The sequence below is a fragment of the Crocodylus siamensis genome, chromosome 9, assembly GCF_052110815.1.
Source record: "Crocodylus siamensis isolate JL-2025a chromosome 9, ASM5211081v1, whole genome shotgun sequence".
Taxonomy (NCBI): Eukaryota; Metazoa; Chordata; order Crocodylia; family Crocodylidae; genus Crocodylus; species Crocodylus siamensis.
Genome location: NC_143403.1, coordinates 55,196,420 through 55,216,768, shown reverse-complemented (window position 1 = coordinate 55,216,768; position 20,349 = coordinate 55,196,420). Strand labels below are relative to the sequence as shown.

The window sequence follows — 20,349 nt, the reverse complement described above, 5'->3', positions numbered from 1 at the left end:
AGCTGCTTGTGTAAAGTCCACTTTTATTTAACATTATTATCTAGAATATAGCCTGGTGGGAGGTGAGTGGGCACGTATGCTGCAACTAATTCAGCATCCCATGTTAGGAAAAGATAGTGCTGTCTCTTAGTTGAAGTGGAAGCAGTTGGGTGGGTTTAGAGTACTAAAGTGCTGAGACCAGTTAAGGTTGAATTTAACACTTTTTTTTTTTTTTTAAGTTGGGCAAAATTAGCTTTGCCACGTGTGTGGGAACTATGCCACCTGCTTATTACTGGAACCAATTTGTCAATTGTTCCTTCTGCTTGTGACTTTTATTATCTATTTGGTGACATGTGACTGAGGAGAAATTGATGCAGGTGTTCCACTTAGAGTCAGAACCAAAAGTTCACAGGCAGAGGACTAGGAAGTGCAGTGCAGATTAATGGTGTGCTTGGGAAATAAATTATTCTGGCACACTGTGTGGCAGAAAGGAGAGAGAAACTTGCATTCCCAAGATAGTGTTGACTAACAAGAAACAAAATGGAAATTTCCAGGATAGCGTCCTTCTGGAAAAGGGCACTGGTGACTGCATTCTGGTCAAATACAGGCCTGATGGTATTTTTTTTCTCTTGGTAAAGTCCTACTGGACCTTTTTAAAACTTTGCTCTGGAACTGTTGCTAATCTTCTCGTCAGCCACCACTAATGTGTTAATTCCTCCAGTCATCCCCTTCTACAACCCCCATGGCTATCCTTCTCCTCTCTTTTGTTTGCGTCTTTCTACCAGTATTTCCTGTGGCTGTTCCATGAAATACAGAAATCACAGTTCACTGCTGCCCTGATCACCAGTTTCAGCAAGAATGCCCTGGCTTGTCTAGGCCTAGCATCAGTTCCTAGAGTTTCACGTTGGGGTGCTTGCCCTGCTGCTGCCCGTGCTGTGGTGTACCTGTTTTGTGGATATAACTCATTGCTGGGACTCTTGATTTAGCATCTCACATTAGCACTATAATTAGAAATAAAAGAAAAACCATCATAGCACACAGCTGACTCCGGGAAAGTTAACTGCTGGCCTTCAGCTGCCACGACATAATCTAGGATTCCCACAGCCTCTGAGAAAAGAAGCCTGCATTTAGCAGTGCAAACACTGCTGCGTTATCACACCTCTGTGTCAAGGTGAGACTGCTATATAAAGAGAGGGATGCAGGTACCCCAGCGTCCTTTTTGCACACCCCTGCCGAAGGAATGAAATTAATCCTGTTCATTCTCCTGTCATCAGGTATGTTTCCATCATTTGTTTATTCTTGCTCCAAGTCTGTCTTGTAGGTGCCTTCCATACCTGCTGCACTAATGCGTGCAGAAACAGGTAATTCATGAAAAGTAGAAGTTGAGTAAAAGAATTAATTTTTTTTAAAGAAACTGCCTGTGGAGGTCCCCATGCCTGGAGGGCAAAAACCCACAATGCCTTAACTTTACCACCCATGTAGAAGCAGAATTTACTTCCTGTCCCATACCTAGATCACACTGCTCTTGAGATTTGTGACTGACAGCTAGTTGGAGCCAGATGTGTATCATACATCAGGAAATACTTTGCAACTCTAACCTTCCTGGTTTTGTTTCTTCTTAGTGGGCGTGGCTTCTGCCGCTGCCTTCCCCCGGTCAGTGTGGCAGCTGCATAACATGATCAAATGCACTATGCCAGACAGCGACCCACTGAAGGATTATACTGACTACGGTTGCTACTGTGGCCTGGGGGGCAGTGGAACACCAGTGGATCAACTTGACAGGTTGGTGAGACTCTCTATAACCCTCTCTCTTTTGGAGGTTTCAGCAGCACCGTCTTCCTTTTCAGGTGCCATGCACGTTTCTTCTCAGGGACTGATCTAATGCAGCGTAATGCAGTATCTCACTTTGGTGCCCCATCTCTGTAGTTAGACATCCAAATAGCTCCACCTGCCTCGTTTTACTCTTCTGTGTGGTTACTGTATTGGAGAATTGAAGTGAATGGATATGAAGAGTTCTTGTAATAGCCCTGTAGTAGTATACAACCAAGAAAAGGTAATGGGAGACTTATTTCAAGCGGGTTATATCTCAGGGCTGCATGTGTAAGTGGTGATACTACAGTGCCATTCAAGGATGCAGTACAGATGTGATCGACTATGATTTTGGCCCTTAACTATTTTCCTTTTGCAGGTGCCCAGTGTTTGCTAATTCCAGGATCATTTTTATCTAAACACTTAACCTTATTAGTTGGCTTGTTCTAATCTAAGTCATCTGAGCTCACATCTTGATTTACCTATTCTGAACATTTCCCAGGTGTTGTCAGGTGCATGACAGCTGCTATGCCGAGGCCAAGAGATACTCAAAATGTAAAGGAATTATGGACAATCCTTACACAGAGATATACTACTACAGCTGCCATGATCAAGACATTACCTGTAGCGGTATGTCTGTTTCTGTGTTATTCTGTTTAAGCTACTCTTACTTTTCTGCTAAAGAAAGTTAGCTTAGACCAAACCCACATACAAAAGCATTTCCTGAACAGAGTCAGCCTGCAATTTTTTTTGGGGGGGGGCTGCAAGATATAGTTTTGGGGCCCCCATATCCATTGAAAAATCAAGTTTGCAGTTAATTGCAGTATAAACTCACTGAAATAAAATAGTTGGGCCTGGGCTGTGCGTGTGGGCTGCACTGCGGGGGATGTGGGGTGGGGGCAGCATGTGCTAGGGACACCTGGGTTTCCTCCTTATGACCAGGAAGGGGCTCCCTGCCTGCATCAAGTCCTTTAAATATGGTGCAAGTGGCAGGGGACTAGCAGGGCAGTGCCCCTTGGCTGTGGGGCCCCCTGTGGCTACAGGTTCTGCAGGGTAAGATGGGGCCAACCCTGTTCCTGAAAGTACTATCCACCATGCCATCATCCACTTCAGCAGCAATGGCATTTAAGCAAGAGTTTATCTTCCCCACTCTAGCAGTCCCCAGTGCAACATGGTTTATGTCAGGGGTTCCCTAATGGTACTGTGTGAACTTGCTGGAAGTGGTATGCTACCACAGGGAAGTTTGTCCCTTGAAAGAGGTACTGGATCTGAGGGTCAGCTAATCCTAATATCTGAGGGAGGGTATTCAAGGGAGCGCAGGAATAGCTGAGGAATGTTACCATGGGTAAAACAAGTAGCACATTTTTAACACAACTCCTGGAGGGAAAGAGTGCAAAATCATGTGTTAGTGTCAGGAGGGAGGCTGGCAAGACCAAGGAGAAACTAGTGGGGTGAAACCTCCTTGAAACACTGCATGACCCTAAGAAGCAGAGTTTTGGGACCCCAGATCTAAGGGGAAAGAGTGTAATAATCCAGGAACCAAAGGCAGTTCTGGAACAGGGCTGGAACTCAGGCTGTGGTGTGCTGAAGTCTGCATGAATCACTAGATTAGCCCATGGAAGGGGCTATGAAATCCCTTTCATTAAGAGGAAGGTGTCCTAAGTCCAGGGACCAGAGCAGGAAGAGACCTGTGGAAAAAGACTTGTCAGGAAGCCCAAGGCTGCAGTGAGAACAGAGCTTGCTGGCTCCAATAGAACAGGAAGGGAACTAGGAGTCTGAAGCCTTGGAATTAGAGTGGACTTGGGCAGAAGCTGTCTAGTGCCCAGGAAAGCCAGACCCACTTCCAGCAGCACTGGCACAAAGAATTTTGATGTCCTCCCTTTTAATGTGCAGCCGGGGGGGGGTAGGTGCCAGACAGTGCCCCAGAGCAGCAGCTCAGCAGTGCCCAAGCTGCCTACCCTCCTGAGGCAGCCCCCACTAAGCAGGGAAGAGGGGTGTGCAATTTTGCCACCCCTTCAGTTTTTGGGTTACTCCAAGAGGGACTTCTCCCACCTCATCTTTTCCACCCATTCTCCCAACAAGAGGCCTCTGCACTTCTTCAGCCAGGGCCTCTTCCTCACCTGCTCTAAGGCTCCCACTGAACTGCCTTTTCCTTCCAACGGTCCCCAGGCATAGCCAGCAGCAGCTCTCATTCCAAGTCTACAGCAAATTTAAAAACTTGTACATAATGGACCCTAAAATAATAAATGTGCCCCCAGCTGGGAAAGTTCCACAGACCCAGGCAGTCAGGCTAGAAAGGAGCAAGGGGTGGGTGGTTTGGCTCCTCCTTCAGGGAATGCCACCCCTCTGACCTTGCCTGTCTGCATTTAAACCTGCTGGAAGGAATGGTGCCCAGGCAGGGTAATGAGCCAGGTACCAGCTCCCTGTGCTGCACAGGGGCCCATGCATCTAGCACTTCTGGTGCCATGTAAACAGAGGGGTGCAGTTTTATGTGCATCTACATCTAGCATATACACACAACTTAATATTTAATAATATCTAATATTAAATAATATATAATATGAGCTGGAAAGTCTTAAGCTAGATGGTGTGTGGGTGTGTTTTTCCCTTTCCCCACCAAAAAATAAAATCTAGCACTGCCGGCCTTGGAGCAGGCCTGAGCTCGCTGCGCCTGGCCCCGGTACTTCCGTGAAGGCAACGGCGCGTGGAGCACTCCGGCCCGGGGTGCAGCGTCCAGGCGGCTGAGGCCGCGCACGTCCCGAAGGAGGCGCTGCCGGCGGGGCGGGCTGGTGCGAGCGGGGAAGGGGACAGGCGGGGATGGCGTGCGCGGTCGACGAGGCCGGCTCGGGCTGACGGCGCCTTCCCTTGCCCTTGCAGCCAGGAACAACCCGTGCAAGGCCTTCATCTGCGAGTGCGACCGACGGGCGGCCGAGTGCTTCGCAAAGGCACCCTACAACGAGCAGTACAAGGCGCTGGACACGGCCACCTACTGCCACTGAGCGCCTGCGCAATAAAGCCTGCAGCCTCGCTCCGCCTCGCGCCTCCTTCCGCGCCGCTGCCTCCGGTGACACAGGCGCATTGTCACGTGCACAGTACCTGGGGAGGGGTTCCCGGGCCCTGATTGGCTCCTCAGAGATCGGGTTCCAAACGGGCGACCATTCCCAGCGCGAGACAGGGAGCAGGTGAGCTCCGCCCTCCGCAGCTGCGGGCGCGAGCCACAGCCCTGCCCCTCTCCCCAGCGCCTCTCACAAGCGCCCGCCCCTTCGGTCCGGCCGGGGCTGTGGGCTGGCGTTGCCGCGCCTTCCCTGCCCGGGGGTGGTGAGGAGCCCTGGCCCCCCACTGCCTCCATCCTGGCAGGGGCTGGGCAGGGGGGAACAGCATCCCCGCCGCTTTCACCCTTGTGGGGGGGCAGACTGAGGAGCCTTGCTGACCTGCCTTCACCCCTCCCGTCTGTTCCCGCTGGGTGGGGACGTGGCCCCAGCACTGCCCCGGGGGACACTCGGCGGGAGGGTCGTGCAGCCTTGCCAAGGGGGAGACCCAGAGCCATGTTCTCCCAGACACTGGAGGCCTTGGAGCCTGGTAGAGCCAGGGACAGCAGCTGCCCTGTCATTCCCTGCAGAGCCTGACACCAGGGCAGCGCTGAGCTCCAGTGCTTCAGGGACTCTGAAGGGGAAGGGCAAGGGGCCCTTTCACTCGGTGGAAAGTAGCTCTGCCGGCTCCCGTTCACCTCAGCCTGGTTTCTGGTGGCACCTGCTCTCTGACCAGGTGCAGGATGGAGACCTTGGATGAGTTTGATGATGAGTACCCCCTCAGCGTGTCATTCTGCAAGCTGATTTCCCTAGAGGACTTTGAGGAGCAGTCCTTGTCCTACACTGAACAGTGCCTGCAAGAACTGATCACAAACATGGAGCAGAGCCCAGGGATCTGCGAGAGGGCCATGAGAAAGCGGAAGCAGGTGGAGAAGGAAGAGGCTGGCCTGGTATCATTTCTAAAGGTACCTGCTGTGCCTTCATAGAGAACAGTTCCCCGCAGACTACTAAGATTAAGGGAGGTCAGGTGTATCCGGACCCAGGAATTGCAGCTGTTCTAGTCCCACGGACAGATGAGTTTGTAGTTTTGTCCCAACGCCCATCCCTCCTCCTCCACAGGCTGCTTCTGCCCGGGCCACAAGGGAAGGAGAAAAGTATCTGTTTGCTGAATAGTACCTGAGATTTTTCTGAAACCTGCCACTCCAGGGTTCCCTCCCCCTGGCCTGGGATAACAGCTGGAATATACCTCTGTCATATGCCTTGACAGACCACCTGTGAGGAATGAAATGCTAGCCTGGGACCAGAATCTGGGTCCCCTCATGGGGGCCATGACTGAGGTTACTTATCTATCAAATCCCAGGTGGATTTTAGCTTTACTGAAATCCATCATTGTAGGTATAAATGTTCACCTTGGTTAGTAGGAATCTAACCATGTGATTTCTGCTAATGGGAACTGGTCATGGGAGTAAGTTTCCATTATGCCATGGAAAAAATTACTCAGTTTTTTAGCTGTCTCTTTAGGGGGTGGGGAATGAAGCGCTACAGAAGCACTCAGTGAACCCCTCCTTTTCCTGCAGAAAGGGATTTTTAAGTTAAAGATAACTTGAGCACACACTAGAGGCCTCCACCTTCAGTGTGACATTGGCTTTCCTCTTGTAAACCTGATGGAAAAGCTGAAGGCATCTGATGATTCTGATGCAGCTTATACAGGTCTGCATTTGTTTTAGGCCTGCAAGCCTGATTCTCATTTATATTCTGGCTGTTTTATACAACTTTGGTCATGCGAGGGACCTTAAACTAGCTATAGCTGTCCCCCTGAAAATCCTTCTTGCGTCAAAAGTCTCCTGACCAGTATAAAAGGTCATTGCTCCTATTCACAGCCCTTAGCAACAGTACTGTTACACCACAGCTCTTCTCTGCTTTCCAGGGTTCATAATAGATTATGAGAAGTAGAGCATAGTAGCAGTTTAGACTGATCATAACTTATGCTGAAGCTAGGCAAGGCCATGTACACCACCAGAAAGGTATATAAAGACTATTTGAAGTTGCTTTGTGACCTCATATGCCTCCCTTCCCCAAGTTCAGGAACAGATTGACCAAAAATGCAAGTTCCTTGTGCTGGGAGAGGGAGAGTGTTTGGGGATCTGGAGCCATACATAAGACACCACACACATAATAGTTGGTATATGGCAGGAGTAGGCAAAACATCAGATTGCAGTTCTGCCCTGGCTAAGGACCATGCTGTGAGATGACTTGTCTGCCCCAGCCCCAGGGCAGCTACCTGCCCAGCCATGAGCCCTGCCAGTGCTGCTGGAGCTGATTTCTGTGGAAACCCTGGCCCTGTGCTGTCACAGCCTTGCTGCTGCTGGGGTCTCCATAGAAACTGGCTGCGGCAACATGGGCAGGAGCTGCTGGGAAATGGAGTCCACCGTGGGCCCTATCCAGCCCATGGGCTATACTTTGTCTGCCTCAGTATGTGTGATGCTGGGAAAATGGTGAGATGATTTTATGACCCAGCAGCTCTGTGTTTGTTATTAAACCCCAGTAGAGGTGTACAGGTGAGCAGTCAGTGCCTCAACTTCCCTTTCCCCTAATGTTTTTTTCTAGGCCAAGTTTTTCGGCACACTTCAAGGGGAGATGAATTGCTGTAACTATGTGGGGATCGCAGAGATGCAAGAGAAGGTGGCACAGTTGAAACGAGACATGCAAAAAGCAAACAGCTATGCTCGGGGTAATCCCTGTATTTTAGTCTCCCTTTGGGCCTGGGGCCATGATAGGAATTTTTCCTCCCAGACTTCTGGTTTCCTCTACCCTCTGGCTGCTGATGCAGAAGAGGAAATGAAGCAGTATTATGAGTGGATGCCTGTCCTTATTGGCAAAGGTTAAATCACAGGCCTAAGCACAGGCTTGCTTGTAAGACCCAAGCTCTTGCACTACAGGCTTGAAGCACAGTATGCTTGACTCCAACTTTCATCAGGCATGCAGTTTTATGCCTGGTTACTCAGACAAGATCCAGCTAAGAGAAGTTGTGGTATTTAGCTAGACTCTCTCTAACGCTTTTCATCTGTAGATCTCAGAGTACTTCACCGAAGTATGCAGGGTTATCACCTTGACTATGTTGGAGGAAACAGGCCCAGGGAGGTAAAATTGTTCTCTAAGTGTCTAGACTGGGTTGATGGCAGAGTTGGAGACCATGCCCAAGTTTCTTGAATCCAACTTTATGATGCTCTGGTCCCTGGACAACACAGCTTCCCCAGTTTGCTTCACTGTCCTTGGCCAAAGTTTTCACTCTTCTTCCCATGGGGCTGTTGTGTGCCCATCCACCACCCTCCTACCTCAAAGCTGGCTGCTGTTTAGGGTTTTTTTTAGGTACATGGTTTATGGAGCACTTTAAAAACTTGAGGACAAAAATATGTAGGAAAAATTGAGTTCTGTTGGTTAATTAGCCTGCTTATGCTCTGATTGTCATGTCCAGTCCAGCACACTCCAGGGAGATGACTCTGGTGTCTCTCTATAACTCCTCCTGCCTATTGGTTACAAGAGCTGCAGGTACAGATCCTGTATGTGAGAGAGAAGGAGAGAGAAAGAAAGAGAAAAAGGAGGGGAGAGGGAGTTTCTTCCCTCCTCACTCTGATCTAATTGGTAGTCAAAACTCTTTAGGTCTACACACAAGTCTTTACAATTGCCTAGTTCTGACCTATCTAGTCAGAATAGTAATGAAAGGGCAGGGAAGAGCACCCTATAGCCCCACTTTAGCCTCTTATGTATGGGACTGTGCAACAGGGCCCCTACCCCATTACTGAGAAGGGGGAACAAACCCTGGGGCCAGTCAGCCATGCAGGGCCCCAGGTGCAGATTTAAGGGTGCAGCAGACTCACATGAATGCTTACTATAGCGCCAGCAGCAACAACAACCTCAGGGGCCGAGGGCCTGCACAGAAACACCACAGGGTCCAGCAACAAGAGATCTCCCTGAGGCTGCTCTAGCAAGCCAAATCAGACAACACCTGCAGCAGCTCAGGAAGTCAAGTGACCAGCTGGGGGCTGTGGTGGGCAGCCATATAAACCTAGGCCTGAATCAGAGTGGGGCAGTCTGGCCCTGGAAGCTGGGGGGGGGGGGGGGGAGGGGAACTGCAGAGCTGTCTGAGGAACAGCTGGTAAGATGCTGATGATTTATAGGTGGATAGAGTCCAGAGTAAGAGGAAGCTTGGTTGTACAGTCTATGGGCTAGGCTTAGGTTTGAGCCCAGTGTGGAGCTAGTTTGTGTTATAGCCAGGGGGCTAATCTCTTTAGTTTATTCTAGTGTTTGTGGGTGGGACTGTGAGGGCTGTAGTGGAGGTCCCATTAGTGTTCTAAGGGCACATGCTTGCCTTGAGCCATTCTGGGGGCAGGTTCAATGCATACTGAGGGAGCAGTAAGCTTGGAGCAGGGCAGAGTTGGAGCTAGGGAACCCAGAGCCTGGGGCAAGGTAGAGTTTGGGGCTGGAGAGCCCAGGCCTAGGCTGCAGGTACCAGTGACAGAAAAAGGGGGCTGAGGCAGGGAAAGGCCAAGTCCCAACAAGAATATAAAGACCTGTAATAGCCTGGTGTCAAGTTAGGACCAAGTGCCCTGAAACACTTAACTAGCCCTGGGAGCCAGAGAGTGAAGCCAGGCTTAGGTAAATTTGAACTCTTCCAATAATTGCATATGCTTTGAAAGGACTGTGTTCACTACAGACTGGATTCCAGTCTCTCAGTGAGGCCTGCCATATTTTCCTTTTATTTGCATCCTTTTGGATGTGAACTACTCTGGAGGTTAGAGGATATTCTCCAGAACATAAAAATGGTCCAGCAGCCTTTCTGTCAGGCCTGGCATCCAGTCTTTCAGCAGCAACAAAGGCTTGAGGCTCCAGTAAGGATAGAAAACCTCCCGGTGTCGCAGTATACCAGCCTGCACCACTTTCTGGGCACATTCCTCCTTCGGATTTGCTGTCATCCTGATTTTATCACCAACAGATTTCACAGCATTGTCTGAAGTAAAGGGAACAATTATCAGAAAGTGATCTCTCTTCTGTCCCTTTCTCAGAGTAAAGGAGAATGTGGTGCAAGTGGCTGAGCTACAGGAGGCAGCTCTTGAGACTGCTTCTAGTACATCTCTTGACCTCCTATAACTTCTTGATACTTACTCTTGCCCTTAGCCTTGGAATTACATTATTCCCCTCCTGCTTTACTTATTATAGCCTAATGGCTGTGTCTCTACCCAGAAGCAAAGTTACAGCATACTGTTCTCTTACCTGTGTCAACATATCCCAGAACAGCAATTGTGACTGAGAGATTGATCTGCTGAAGATGCAGCTCCCAGCGTAGTGAGCTGTAGAATCCTTCCAGAGCAAACTTGGCTGCACTGTATGAGAGAACAAACGGGGCTCCCATACGACCTGAGCATTAAAGTGATAGAAATAAGTGAGAATTTTTTTTTTTCAAGGAAATGATTAATTCAGAAACTCTTATTGGCAAGGTTAGGCAGTTAAGAACAAAGTGGAATTTCTCCTGCAGATATGAAACAGAAATAACCTGAATAGTATTTATATTGATATCTGATAAACTAAATGAAGAAGGTTTCCAGCTGCAAGATGGGACAGTTCTACCAGGTTTTGCTGGGCTTGTGTAAGACCTCATAGTTTGAGAGCTGAATCATTTTAGCACCTGGGAAGAGACTGCCCAAGGGGCCTGATGCTGTGGTCAGCAGTGTTGATGAGTTTTGTGGCATTTTGCTATGATGTACGCTGCATTTCATTGGTAGGTGAGCAATCCCAGTGAACAGTTCAAATGCTCTTTACAAAGAGATCTAGGAAGACTAATTTAGAGAAGAGTTGCAGTGATGCCTCCTTAGTCACCAGGGAGTTAACAGCTTCCCTGGAACTGAAGTCTCTTGGGACAGGCAGGAAAGAGAATAGTTTTTCCTGTGAAATGGAAAATATGTTCTCCCTAGTATGGTTGAGCATGGGGCCAGCTTGACTTAGAGTAGTACAGGTTAAGTAATTCACTGGCAGGGAGCATCTTTCCTTACCGCCCAAGGAGGAGATGACAATGATACTGCCCTGAGACTCCTTCAGCATAGTCATAGCTGAAGCAGTCAGCTGGACATAGCTCAAAAAGTTGACAGTCATGGAGCTGGTCACAGCTGTCATATCTCCCTGAAATGGGCCAAATGAACCAGTTCCTCCAACATGGTTCAAAACCAAGTAGTCAAGGCCTCCTGGAAAAGAAAAGGAAACATAGATTCAGAAGGTAGCATATGGATCTGTTTTGGGGTCAGGATGGTTGGGATACAGTAGTCTTCTCTCTATTCTTCAAAACACCAGCCTGTCCTCTTGGTGCTGCAAACTCCCTTGTGCAAGGGAGAAGTGTTTCAGGAAAAGGCAAGGCAGAGGGCAGGTGTCAGTGACCCAACAGAGGTCCCACTTTGCATTTTTCAGAGGACAGTTGCATTTTGCTATGAACCTGGAAAGCATACCTAGTTTGCTTCCAGCTTCTTCAATGACTCCCTGGGCTGAAGTCAAGTTGTTCATGTCGGCCACAACATACCTGGCAGAACTTGCCCCCAGTTCCAAGCACTTCTTTGCCACCTGGAGAGAAAAGAGCAGCCTTCAGCACAGCCAAGTCCAGAGGACTTGGTGCAGCTGTTATATGGCAGAGGAGAGAGCATGCAACCATTTGCTTCAGTTGGACCCTGATCAAGGATGAGCCTGGAGCTCACTTAACATGGCAAGGAAGAACTAACAGTAAATGAGGAGTTACACTGGGCAGGAGAGCAAAGAGGTGATGGTCTACAGCAGTATGCTCAAGGCCAAATCCTGGGCTTAAGTGTACACACACAGCTCCTAGGGAGGCCATAGTTTCTAATGGGGTAGCCACTCCAGTGCCCTTTGGTGCTGGGATGGAAAATGATGTTTAAAAGGAACCCAGAGGTTCTGTTTCTTCTCCCACTTTGAGTTGCGTTCCCTTGGGGTTTCTCACCTCCTTGAGCTGCTTCTCCCTCCGAGCGGTAATGATCAGGTGGGCTCCCATCCGGGCAAACTCATAGGCTATTTGTTCCCCAATCCCAGTGCTTGAACCTGTGACCAGCACACGCTTCCCTTGCACCATATCTGGAGGTTTAAGAGACTCATGTCAGGAATTTTGCTCCCTTCCCAGTACCATGAGCATTGATGCTGTTGTAGCAGCTTGCAGAACCCCAGAACATTCAGCACTGAGTCCTGCTTCTCTAAATCCCACAAAAGGAAGAGGAAAAAGGGCCTCCTTGTATGTAAAATGGGTGGAGTGGTGCTTTCCTCCTCCAAGAGGAGTCAAAAGTGTCACTTTGTAAAATACTGAGAGCTAACAAAAACCTTTTAAAACTGGGTAGTAGTAGCCCCTTAGATGCTCTAGGGGCCATTGGTCTTCTGGGTAATTGGACAAATTAGGAGGGGACGGACCCATTGCCTCATTCTGTTCTGTGGCCAGTGCAGAATAAGGTATGTCTACTGAAGTCCAGTTCAGGCTACCTTTAAATGTCAAAGTGGCAGGGTTTCAAGCACTTTCCTTGGGAGACTTTTCCACTGGCTATTGCGCACTCTGCCCTCCTGGTTTTGCCTGACACTAGCCTGCAGGAAGGATGCCTGCCAATGCATCTGTGAGCATCTGAAGTCCCAGAGTGATGGGTCTGGGATGGGGGATGCTTCCCGGTTGTAGCACCATACATGGTGTTTGGAACAATTGTGTTTTGCCTGCTCAGTCAGTATGGTTTTTGGAATGACTGCATTCTACTCAATATGATTTGGAAATGACTTGGCTAATTTGACCTGGAATATGGAATATATTATTAAAAAAATACAGAGAGGGTTTTCCAAATCTATCACTTCTGCAACAGTTCCCAGTCCGCAGAGGCAGCTCAAGGCAAGCACCGAAACTCTGGTCCCCCCTGTTTGTCTTTTAGAAAGAGAGATGTTCTCACTTCCCTTCTGTTCAGGTTCTCCACCTTCTGGAAGAGTTATCTCAGACCCCTCCAACTTCCTGAACAAGAAATCAGTCCGTCCTTTGACACTGAGGGAAATTTGCTTGTTGCAGTCATAAGGTTACTTTTCCTTAGCAAAGTCTTTTGCTTCTCCTTTGTTACTAAGGTCATCACCAGACTGAGCCACCAACCAACCCCCTGCTTTTTGTTTTGTTTTGTTTTACACTAACGCTTTTTGCTTTCATTTTCAATTTGAAACTTCCTTTTAAGAGACAATTACCCTAGGTCCAACTGAGTTTTAGAATGTTTCTTTATTCCATTTGGCTACAGACAACAGTCACTAAACAGGGGTTATTTCTTGCCTTGATATGAAACGGTGAAAACACCATGAAAGAAGATTTACCCATGTCCAGATTTCAGCTGAGATTTTGGCATGCAGCATGGGATCTGACCCATAGATCCATAGTGGGGAGTCAGCCCCAACCTCTCTCTGTACCTAGAGTGTGAATTTCCAGGAGTCTCTCCAGTTTTACTTACCTGCAGATAGAGTTTCTTGGCTGTAGAAATAATATGCACACAGGCCAATGAGGACAGGGACAAGAAGCCTGATTGCAGCCATTGTGTTGATTTTCTGCAGCGACACCAATGTCAATCATTAAACACAACGGGCTCCATCATGCCAAATGATAAGCAAGTGAGGGTCATAAGCTGATTTTTCCTAAAAGGCTTATGGGGGAATGGGGCGTTGCCTCCCTCCTGGCAGCAGCTAGTACTAGACTATGAGTTCTTTGGAGCAGGGACTCGAGTGTTCCACCCAGTTTCAACTCGTGCTGTGCAGCATGTACGGTGACATCTTTGTGGTGCACCCAGCTGATCTGGCCCAACTCACACCACAGGTATCACTGGTGTGTCACTGGAAAAGCCAGTCACCCCTCTTTGTGGTGGGAGAACAGATTTAGGAAACTGCTGAAGGACTAAAGCAGCTGCTCAAATTTTCCATTTTGTGTCAGCATAAACATTTCAAGGGAACTGGGGGCAGGCAAGACACAACAGATGGATCCCAGCTTGTGGGATATTTTCTTTTCAATGCAAAACTCTGCTGTGGGGCTTTCCTCTCCCCTTGATCAGGGTGGGTGTAACAGAGTAAGGGACAAGAAGGTTCTGTGCCCATCCCTTGCCTTCCCCCCACATTCCCAGGGAGGAACAGAGAGACTGCCGGTTGCCAGGTGGGAAAGAAAACCTGGCCCGGAGTAGAACTAAGGGAAGCCCCAGGGGAATACACTTACCTGAGGGGCTGCTGATTGTCAGCAGGTGAAGAATCCAAGAGATTGGCTGCTGGGGCTCCAGGAGGGAGATAAGCAGCAGCTGTGGAGACCAGAAGGGAGGAGAGGAAAGAAGATAGAAAAGCTGCTAGGTTGCAACACTGCTAGATGGGGGTAAAAGGAGTGCAAACAGTCTTGCTCTTTTGCTGTGTGTGTTTCTGTTGTAAGTCTGGTGGACTGTGGAGGGTGCTCTGCTCAGATGCGCAAGGCGATCGCACTTGCAAGTCTGACCAGCCCTTAAGGGGACAGGCCCTAATTTTGAACTGTGTTTCAACTGTAACTCTTAAGCATGAATCCTACCTATAAAGAGACTACATGCCATTATGGTGAACTACCTGTTCTGTAATCATGAACTCAGCATCAAGTCACAGCAGGCAAGCAGACACCAGAGGCAGCGACATCCCTTGGCCAATATCGGTCCAGGGAGTGCCCAGTCACGTGCATCTCCCCTGACCCTGCCACAGTGAGACTGAATCTTGCCATGTATGTGGACATCTCTGCCTGTAGTCTTTTGGAAATGAAGCCCTCTAACTACAATAAATTTCAATGGTGCAGCAAAATACTGGGGCTGGATATTTTTTTTAAATATTTGTACCCTTATGAAATGTCATTGGCTGCCCTGTGGTTTAATATTGGACTGGCAAAATAAGATCTTCTGGTTGTCCTTCATACCACTTACACTTCTGTCTTTCTAGGGGATCAGGGCATACAGTTTGCAGACTGAGGTGTGCAAGGGTACATGTATACATCTAGCTTGGGATTCTTGCCAAAAGAAAAGGTCCCAGCAGCAGCTGAGCTGCAGACAGTAGGATTGTCTCTTTCAGTAGCCAGTGACCTGGATTGCATTGGGCCAAGTAGCATAGTGGTGGTACATAGAGCCTTTCACACCTCTAAACTGGGAGGGCTTGATTTCTAAATAGACCCAAAGTACAAACAGTCATATTCTGCTTGGCCTGCCTCTCTAAGCTGTGCAGTGTTGGCAAAGACCATACAGCTGTGGGTTACAAATGCTCTTGTTTTTCTTTGTAGCTGCAAAATCTGGAAAAGTGCAACTTCTAAGGCATACAGCTGGGAAGCATCAGGCTTTGGAGGGAGGCTTCTGTCACTCCCACACCAGCGCTTTGCAGTCTGCTTCTGCTCCCAAGGTCACCATGCCCAGAGTCTTTGGCCCTTTCCCACAACTTATGAACAAGCAGGTTTGTACCTGGCTCTTCTGCTTATGTGTTCTTGGGGATTCCAATCTTGCCATATCTTCCAGACAGGCAAATCCTGGAGTCTCAGTGCTGAAGCATGTTATCTGGGGTTGCAGGCCTTTCTAAGGTGGGGCAAGTCTGGTCAGTGGCACCTATGTCAAGGTCTACTATCAGAGTCGGAGCCAAATCTATCTCTGCTGCTCCAACCTCACCTTTCTCAGCAGAGATGCTGTGGGAACAAAGGCAGGAATAACCACTGTAATGGAGCTCATGGCTCCCCAGCGCAGCTTCAGCAGTCTATCCCACACTGGAGTGGCTGAAAGGGAAGAGACAGCAGTGCTGGGGGTTGGTTTAGTAAGCTGTCTTGTAAAGAAACACTTCTTGTGGTGCTCTCTAATGAGTGCTTTTATTTCTGATAGATGGACAGAGCAACAGCTTCAAACACTGACCTGAAGTATCAGTGGGCTGGTGTGTCAACAATGAACCAGAAAAGGTGTGAGGGTCTGATGTACTGGGGAAGGTCAGGTCTGGCAGGCTAACAAAGCAGGGTGGTTGGGGAGTATGTCTCTTTCTTCCTTGCTGGGAAGTGAACATGTGATGGAAGGAAAACAGGTGCCTGCCCAGTGTGATTTGAATATGCATTTAATATGCCCCAGGATTGTGATACTCCTCCTCTTTCTTCCTAGTCCTTGTGGTGCAAAGTTCTTTTTCCTTTTTGCCTTCTCCCATGGAATTTTTACATCTCCCCTCCCCTAAAGTTCTCATTTTCAGCAATCCCTCACAGTCAAAGATAATTGTCTTCCATGACTATCTTACCTGTGTCCAAAGATGGTTGTATGAGGCCTGTACTCTACTGCAGCTTGGACATGTGTTTTCATGTGGGGTGGGTGGCACTGGATTCTTAATTTGGTCTGTGACATGCTATTTCTGCCACTTCCACTTTTCCACCTCCCAGCTGAACAACAGGTCATCTCCTTTACTGAGCTCCTTGTCTTCCAACAGCATGATTGATCTACATCCTATAGTGTTGAACCCTGCAGGGTTCTACACCTCCCTCCAGACTGGCAATCACATCAATAAGCTGAGGCACACCAGCTTCCTAAGGTAGGTTGGATGACAGTTACTGTGTCAGGACTGATACCTGTATTTCTGTGGTTTGCACCTTGTGCAAGGAGTCCCATGGAAGTATTGGGGGAGGGGTGCAATTCAGTGTGAAAAGAGGATGAGAACCCAGCCCCTGGTGAAGAAACTATTGGCTCATTATGTGGAGCGGCTGACAAAACTCCTATTTTACCAGTGTTTGCTCAGATATAGCAGAAAGAAGGGAAGATCTTAGTTGGAAAGGGTTAAAGGTTTAACTACAGCTGCAAAGTGGCAGGCTACGAGACTGACTCTGGAAGAATCGGACACTTGATCAGGAAGAACTAGTAATGTAGAGCTGCAGTTTGTTTGTATAGACTAATGTTATATGGTAAGTTTTGTTTGCAGGGGCATTTACCTGCGCTGTCCCTGTATATGTGCATGTATAATATGATATCAGCCATTGGAGGGCTGATGTAGCTTTGCCTTATCTATCATTGCTGCCTGAGGAGTGCTTTGATAGCACTAATAGATGCTCATACTTGTAATGAATGAGAGGCAGGTGGGGACAGAAGGGGGGATTGTTACCTACCAATCGTATACCCAGTGAAGATCCCCTGAGAGAAATAATGTTTTCTTATTCTAGGCCTCTTGGCATCAGTCCCACACCTTCCCAAAAACCAGGCCCTTCTGGCACAAAATCTGCAGCCTCTGTTTTTAACACGCCCATGCTGGCCAAGTTTCAAGCTGGCTCAGAAGATGACATGGATAATGAGAAACCTGGTCCCAGCTCTCCTCCAAAGGGGGCATAGGGGTCTCTTCCTATGTGGAAAACTGCTACTTGAATAAAAATGCCATGGAAGCTACTTGGTTGTGTGAAGGATGCTGCTATGTAGAAGTCCTAGCCCTGAAATAAAGGAAACTGTACGTGATCAGCTGGGGAAGCTTTGGCAAGCAGGACAATTCTATTATTCTATCTCTAGCCTATTACCTGTGAGCTTTTTCTACCCCCAGGCAGCAAGGAGATCCACAACTCATTGCAAAGTATGAGCCCCAGCTCATACTTGTAGTCTGTGGGGAGTCTGGGGAGAAGGACATGAAGTTACCAATGGCATGTATAGCAGGATCACCCTTATTCTGTTAGTCCCAAAGAGATTTGAATTCCTTGGGAGATAAATGTCTAAGTACTATTGAGAGTATGGGCTTTAGCTGTGACTGTCTTGGGGTAGATTTGAATCCGTGCCTGAACAGGGAAAGGCTGTGTATCTTAAGGCCAGCTCTCCACACTTTACTACTTAGAGAGGCTATGCTCTTTCACTGAGTGACCCCAGCAACCCTGCTCATCTCCAGTGGTTATTCTTTTCAAAATATTAAACATTAACATAGGAAGCTCTACCCTACAAGATAGGAACAGGCCATCTTAATCTGCATTACAAGTGCAGTCCCTAGAACTAACTCACAAGGATTCCTGCCTTCTAGTCTAACCACAGGGAAATATGTCATGAGAGACTGACAGTTGTTTATTTAACAGAGGCAGATCTTCTCATAATGGGAGGCTGTTATTAGGGGCGGGAATGCCTTGCAATGGTCTGTGTAGGCAGGAGACTCTGCTTGGGGTGGTCTCTTGCACAGATGCATAGGCAACTGGTAGGAAGGGCCGGGGAGGAGGAGGGGGACATGTTCTCCCCCTGACAGGGCTGTCCCTGCTGCCAGCGCTGCTGGCGGTGTCTGCGTGTGCTTGCCAGTTATGTCCCCGCCACCAATGCTGCTGGTGGCTTCTGCCCCCCAAGACTCAGGAGGCACCAGTCACCCATGCACAGATGCCACTATCCTCTCTTACTTCATCATTCTAAGTGTTTCATACCCCGTTTGAGGAATTCAGGCTGCAATTATAAACATGATGGGAAGGAAGAGAAATTCCGAAGCCAGCAACACCAATCTTGTAAACCAGTGGTCACCAGCCTGGGGATCCCAATCAACAGGTCAATCCCAGAGCCTCTTTGGGTCAATCCTGGGCTGGGGGAGAGCTGGGTGCATGCACATGTGCACACCCGCCACCCCCTGCCCCAACAGGTCAATCTATGGGAGAAGGAAGGGGTGGGGGCCAAATCGAGGCCCCCGCAGTGAGTGACTGGCCATGTGGCCCAGCTGGGAAATGGGGAAGGTAAGTGAGGCCCCAGCCTGGCTGGGTGGTATGAGAGCCTTGAGGGCTCCTGCAGGGGCGTGGGGGGGCTCCCTTCCCATTCTGCGGTGGCAGAGGGGGCGGCTGCCGCTCCTCGAGTCCCACTGCGGCTGGCTACATACAGGCATGGCTCAACACAGGAGTGGAGACTCACATGGGGGTGGCTGTGGCCCAACGAGGTCTGGGAAGATCTGGTCATCCAGGGATATATGGGGGGGGGGCCTCCTGCCACTGGACGCCGCTCGACGGAGGCCCCATGTCCCCCCCCCCCCAACCTGTGCTTGGGGTGCAGCAGGCAGCCCACAAGAGCATTTGCCTCATCCTGAGCACAGGTGGGGTGGGAGGCTGTGGGACCCCGGGACCTCCACTGGGCTGTGTCCAACAGCAGGGTGCCTCCTGTGCGCCTGGACCAGCCACCCAGGCTCTGAACCTCTCTTGACCCAGCCTGGCCAGGGCCCCACTCACTCGGTGACAGGGGCTGCAGGGTCATAGGCGATGGAAGGGGGGGCCAACAGGACTTAGCCCCCTCACACGCATGGGGGAGTGGTAGGGCCACAAGGCAACCCGGCTTTGGGCTTTTGGTGGCTGCATGAGGGGTGGGAAGGGGCAGACGCAGTGGTGAGCAGAGGAGTGGAGCAGGGGCCGGTCCTGCACAGCCAGGGAAGGTGCAGGATGGAGCTGCAAGCAGCTGGTCCAGGGGGTGCAGGAAGGGGGGGGACACGCACCCTGGGAGGGCATTGGGGGGGGCGAGTGCACCTGGATCTGTGGGCGGGGCACGGCAGGCTGGGACCAGGGTGGTCCATGGCTCTGCTTTTCGTCAGGACAGCCCTAGGGCCAGGCAGCAGCGGTGGCACTGGGAGGAGGCTGGGTAGCCATGGCAAATTTTCGAGTGCTGGCAGCCCTTCCTGTAGCCCCAGTCCCAGCGCCACTGCTGAGCCACGTGGCCAAACAGCCATGCTGCCCCAGCTCCAGCCTGCCCCATCCCATGTGCAGACCTTGGGGCATGCACCTGCCATTCCCTTCCGGGCTGTGTGCTCCCCCTGCATGACTCCCGGATGAACCCCTTGCAGCTCCATCCTGTGCTCACCCTAGCTGTGCAGCACCGGCCCTCACTGACCACAGGGAGAAGGAGCAGGGGGCAAATTGAGGCCCCAGCAGTGAAGGAAGGAGCAGGGCACAGGTAGAAGCAGGGCTGGGGGAGTGGAAGAAGAGCAGAGGCCTGGAGGCAGAACAGAAACAGTTATGTAACACTTTCCCAGGCCCTGCTCTCTCTCCTACTGACTTTATATTCCTCACCCAGATAGCCACAATCCCCTTCCAATCCATCGTATCCTTTCACTAAACTGTCCTTCTCCCACCTTCCTCCAGGTGACAATTGTAAGAGAAGTGTTGGAGTTTTGATACACAAAAAATGCAGTTTCCAATGAAGGCAGAGCACGGGTATAGTCTGCATGGACAAGCAAAGCAGGAGAACCTCATGGAAGATGTTTCTGGGCTCAATGCAGGAAACCCATCTGATTGAAATGTGTAAAGGCTTGCTGCCGTCTGCTGGGCTATCAAGGAATGAACCTTGGGTGTCACCTCTGACCCCTCTTGGGTTGAAATATCTTCCTCACGCTGGGCAGGCCCTGCAGCCTCTCCCCACCTCCATTTGGAGGTCTATATTGAGCAGATTCTTTTTGGTGTTGGGTGGTGGAACTGGAGCTTGCTCCATCCACTCCATGCATTGACCTGGTATTGCAGTGCTTCCAGGACCGGTGCAAAAAAAACAGGAAAAAAAAA

At 49.6% G+C, this 20,349-nt stretch overlaps 3 protein-coding genes and 1 pseudogene across 3 annotated transcripts; 3 read left to right on the top strand and 1 right to left on the bottom strand.

Annotated features, from left to right (window-relative positions):
• Nucleotides 1-1,590: 1,590 nt before the first annotated feature.
• PLA2G1B (phospholipase A2 group IB) lies at nucleotides 1,591-4,905 on the top strand. Its single transcript, XM_090063733.1, has 3 exons — nucleotides 1,591-1,761; nucleotides 2,291-2,418; nucleotides 4,666-4,905. Exons 1-3 carry the CDS (start codon nucleotides 1,655-1,657, stop codon nucleotides 4,785-4,787), a joined length of 357 nt encoding a protein of 118 aa, XP_089919859.1. The 5' UTR covers nucleotides 1,591-1,654; the 3' UTR covers nucleotides 4,788-4,905.
• Nucleotides 4,906-5,077: 172 nt separating this feature from the next.
• On the top strand, nucleotides 5,078-17,225 carry LOC149857603 (uncharacterized). Its single transcript, XM_090063731.1, has 6 exons — nucleotides 5,078-5,782; nucleotides 7,425-7,548; nucleotides 15,142-15,308; nucleotides 15,725-15,798; nucleotides 16,308-16,409; nucleotides 17,032-17,225. The coding sequence occupies exons 1-6, from the start codon at nucleotides 5,561-5,563 to the stop codon at nucleotides 17,195-17,197; spliced, it is 855 nt and encodes a 284-aa protein (XP_089919857.1). The 5' UTR covers nucleotides 5,078-5,560; the 3' UTR covers nucleotides 17,198-17,225.
• On the bottom strand, nucleotides 9,552-14,297 carry LOC149857604 (hydroxysteroid 11-beta-dehydrogenase 1-like protein A). Its single transcript, XM_090063730.1, has 7 exons — nucleotides 14,077-14,297; nucleotides 13,328-13,421; nucleotides 11,815-11,945; nucleotides 11,312-11,423; nucleotides 10,865-11,053; nucleotides 10,089-10,232; nucleotides 9,552-9,825 (listed from the first exon to the last, which is right to left on the bottom strand). Exons 2-7 carry the CDS (start codon nucleotides 13,407-13,409, stop codon nucleotides 9,611-9,613), a joined length of 873 nt encoding a protein of 290 aa, XP_089919856.1. The 5' UTR covers nucleotides 13,410-13,421; nucleotides 14,077-14,297; the 3' UTR covers nucleotides 9,552-9,610.
• Nucleotides 17,226-20,204: 2,979 nt separating the features above from the next.
• LOC149857602 (U2 spliceosomal RNA) lies at nucleotides 20,205-20,335 on the top strand (annotated as a pseudogene).
• The last annotated feature ends 14 nt before the right edge of the window (nucleotides 20,336-20,349 follow it).